At 42.0% G+C, this 4,072-nt stretch overlaps 1 protein-coding gene across 1 annotated transcript in view; it reads right to left on the bottom strand.

Annotated features, from left to right (window-relative positions):
* Positions 1–3,655: 3,655 nt before the first annotated feature.
* The window catches only part of TARM1 (T cell-interacting, activating receptor on myeloid cells 1), a 4,594-nt gene continuing 4,177 nt past the window's right edge, over positions 3,656–4,072 (bottom strand). Inside the window, exon 3 of the mRNA XM_006868317.1 lies at positions 3,656–3,663. Within this exon, the coding sequence (XP_006868379.1) occupies positions 3,656–3,663 (8 nt within the window). The remainder of the gene's footprint in view (positions 3,664–4,072) is intronic.

The following is a 4,072-nucleotide window of genomic DNA, read 5'->3' as shown; positions in this document are numbered from 1 at the left end:
TATGTATATGAAAGAAAAGAAATAATGTGCCTAAGAGCTCACAAAGAGAAAGCCTCTTATCTTCTCTTCCTTCCTGTACCTCTTTTCCAGCACCATTTCTAATATTCCTTACTCTTCCTTTACTCTACCAAATTTCAGATCTTTCCAAGAAAAAAAAAAAATCCTGGCATGATTTGTGCTCTTAGATTTGGGACAACTGCTCTTTCCTAAGCCTGCTAATAATGAATAAAAATGTTTTCAACGACTAATAAATATCTTGCAAAGAAACTTTGGAGATGTATACCAGCATAGGCTCAAATAAACCAGTCTTTTCCTTTAATAATGTTGGCTCTTTAAGGTACACTACAGGAAGCTTGTGAGTTGCTGAATGAAAACATGAGTAAATGTCTGGATGCCAATTTACATACAATTTGCATCCAATTGGCTATTAAAATTTGACTTCAGTCTATAAATGCCAGATGGTCTGATTTTTGTGAAAATTTCTAAGGACGTAATTTCAGCCAATTCCTCACGGAAGAGCAGCATCAAAGAAGAAGAATTTAAATATTCATCTGCAATTTTTTTCCTCTCAAATTAGCACATTTTCATGATCATGTAAGCAGCATTTTGTTTGTTTGTTTGTTTGATTGCTTGTTTTAATCATGTCTTTGGTGTTTTGTTCTGATATGTCATTAGAAAGCTAGCCAAGAAGTAAAAATCAGAATACTACAGTCTCAAGCCATTTAAAGAAAACCCAGTTAGGGTCATCATCTATCTCCAGATAACAATTATTACACTGATGGGAACTTTTGTTTTTGGATGGCATTTATTATTCATTCCACCTAAATTTTATCCTCTTTCCTAGAAAAATCATGAAATGTTTTGTCAACGATATTATTAAAAGGAAAAGAAAGTAGTTCAAAGATCCTTTGATCCCCTCATCTCTCTATATTTTTGAGCACTTAAAAGGTTTAGCCAGTCCCTCAATATAGGATCCCTAGGTGGTAGTCCATAATACTAACCCGAAAGGGTGGTGGTTCTAACCCACCCAGTAGTGTTCGGAAGAAAGGTTTGGGAATCTGTTTCCAAGAAGTGTCAGTCCGGAGAACTATGGGCTGCAATTCTACTTTATAACACCTGGGGTCATCATGAGTCCCAACAGATTCTATGGCAACTGGTTTGTTTTTCTTTTGCTTTGTCTTGGTGATAAACCAAGCTGGAGAGTCAACCCCGACTCATGGGGTCCTATTGGACAGAGTAGAACTGCCTCATACCTAGGGTTCCCAAGTCTGCAATCTTTATAGAAGCAGGTCACCCCATTGTTCTCCTGTGGAGCAGCAGTTGGACTTGAGCCACCCACTTTGGGGTTCGCAGTCCAATGCTTTAACAGCTAGTTCAATTGGACGCCCTGGTTTGGATCATGCATAACCCCAAAGGACCTGGAGTCCATGAGTCCCAGCCCCATTTCCCTAAACAGTCACACAAACGCACGCTCTCTAGATTTTTCAGAATATGGAAGTACCTTCAAGGTCATTTCCCTGACAAGGCAATGGTTTCCTTCCAAATCTCATTGACAAAGTGGACATTAAGATGCCCTTGTGCTCATTAAGCAAAAGGGAGGCCCCCAGGATATGTGTCAATAGATCTAATTGGCAAAAACACCCCCCTTGTTATTTATCTTACCTGATTTTGTTGGAGGGGTTTCGGGTCTTTCATATCCATCTAGAAAACCGGATGCAAGAAAAGGAATCACATTGATTATAAAAACAGCTAACAACAACGTAAGGTACTAAAATTTTTAAATCAATTTTGAGATCATTATTATAAACTCAAAATCATAGGAGAGATCTGGCTTACTAACTGGACAGAGACTGGTGGAACCCCCAAGACTATGACCTTTAGCCACTCTTCAGTAGGGAAATGAATTCACTCCCAATGCTCAATGTACCCCCAAACAACAAACAGGTCTACAAAGGGAACAATCACACTAGAAAGGACTCCTGGCGTGGTGCTGTAGGATCAGCACTGGACTACTAACCTCAAGGTCGGCAGTTCAAACCCACCAACTGCTCCTCAGAAACCCTATACAGGGTTGCTATGAGTCAAAACCAACCTGAGGGCACTTAACAGAAACACCACCACTAGATAGGTATGCACACCTTACAATAACCAGCCATTTGAGATCAAAAGGTCAGCATTTAACCAAGGACAGAGTTTAGGAGGAAGGAGGGCTAGGATACAAGGAGGAATGGAAACAGGAATCCCAGGGAGGAAGTGGGAGAAGTGATGTCACACTGTGAGGATAGCAATCAAGGAGATGAAACAAAATGTGTATGAACTGTTGGATGGGAAACCGATGTGCTCTCTAAACCTTCAACCCAATTCACAATACAAAGTTAAAAATCAATCAAAATAAAATGTTATGAAGGAAAATACACCATATTTCCATGCAAATAATGTATGTGTCCTACTGTATTTTGTTTTGTTTTGGCAAACTGCACAATCCATTTCTTTGTAATGTTAATGAGGCCATATCAGTTAAGGTGTATCTTAAACCTAATGACATTTTAAAATAACTTATTAATGTGAATTGACTGAAGGTTTACAGAGCAGATCATCCGTTTTACGTTCAACAAATTGGATACTGTGCTTCATTGCAATGATTGCAATCCCCTCCAAGTGCCATCAGTTAACAGTATTTACTGTAACTCTTGTATTCTCCCTGTGTCTCCTGCTGCCTTCATCTTTCCTCTGCCTAATGACTTTTGAGATATAAAATAAACACACCAGACACAAAAGCATGCAAGCATAAACCAGGGAACCATAGATGTCAGCGGTCCAGAGAATTACTTAGCATGACCCTTCTAGCTATTGTCTTTGTAACTCCAGCCCAATGACTGTGTTATGTACTTTTGAGTTGGTTCTGACTCATAGCAACCCTGTATAGGGTTTCCAAGAAGTGGCTGATGGATTTGAACCACCAACCTTGTGGTTAAGAGTCCAGTGCTGGTCCTACAGCACCACAACAGGACTCTAAAATGACTGTGTTGCTGTTGTTGTTGAGTGCTGTCAAGTCGATTCTGATCCATAGCGACCCTGTATAGGGTTTCCGAGGAGCAGCTGGTGAGCTTGAACCACTGACCTTGCTGTTCAAACGGCTTTGCAGTCTGACGCATTAACCCACAGCGCCACACCTAGGACTACACAAACGTGAGATGCCTGTGGCTCTCCAAGGGGATTGGGTACCTTACTAATCATATAAATAAGGTACAGGGCAATCTATGGAGGTGGAGTATGGAACCCCAACATGGGGATTGGCAAGTTGTGGCATCCCAATAGGCTTAAAATCTGAGATGGAAAGGAGAATATCTTCACCACAAGGAAAGAAGATCCAGGAGCAGAACTCAGCCTGAGATTCCTGTGCTGACCTGCCTCGATCCAGGAGACCGAGGACTGTGAACTGGAGATGGTGAGAGATGGTGAGAAACACAAACAGAAAAATGAGGACCGAGAGACTGGCATGAGCCATCAATCAGTAGGCTTCTGGACCCACGGAGAGAGAGCTGAGTGCCTTTGGGCTGAGGCTTTCTGGGGGAGTGGGATGCCTCTGAACCTTTATCAGCAGAGCAAAAAGAGCTTTAGAACACTTTCCTGAGCAAGGAAGAGGCCAAGGAGCTTAGGGACCTGGGAGTGCACGCAGACACAGCTGAGAAAAGGCTGTCCTGAACAAAAAAACTGTATCTGGAGTCTATTCTGATGCTGAATTGCAGCCTGTTGTTGTTATTAGGTGCCATCAAGTTGGTACCGACTCAGATTGACCCTACGAACAGCAGAACGAAACACTGCCTGATCCTGGGCCAACCTCACTATTGTTGCCACACTTAAGCCCACAGATGCTGCCACTTGGCCAATCCATCTCACTGGGAGTCTTCCTCTTTTTTTGTGACCCTCCACCTTACTAAACATGATATCCTTCTCCAGCGACTGGTCCCTCCTAACAATATGTCCAAAGTATGAGAGATGAAGTTTGGCCATCCTGGCCTCCAAGGAGCACTCTGGCTGCACTTCTTCCAAAAACGGTCTATTGGTTCTT

This window comes from Chrysochloris asiatica, unplaced genomic scaffold (assembly GCF_000296735.1).
Source record: "Chrysochloris asiatica unplaced genomic scaffold, ChrAsi1.0 scaffold00116, whole genome shotgun sequence".
NCBI classification, from domain to species: domain Eukaryota; kingdom Metazoa; phylum Chordata; class Mammalia; order Afrosoricida; family Chrysochloridae; genus Chrysochloris; species Chrysochloris asiatica.
Note: the sequence above shows the minus strand (reverse complement) of the source record. Positions and strands in the feature narration are given on the sequence as shown.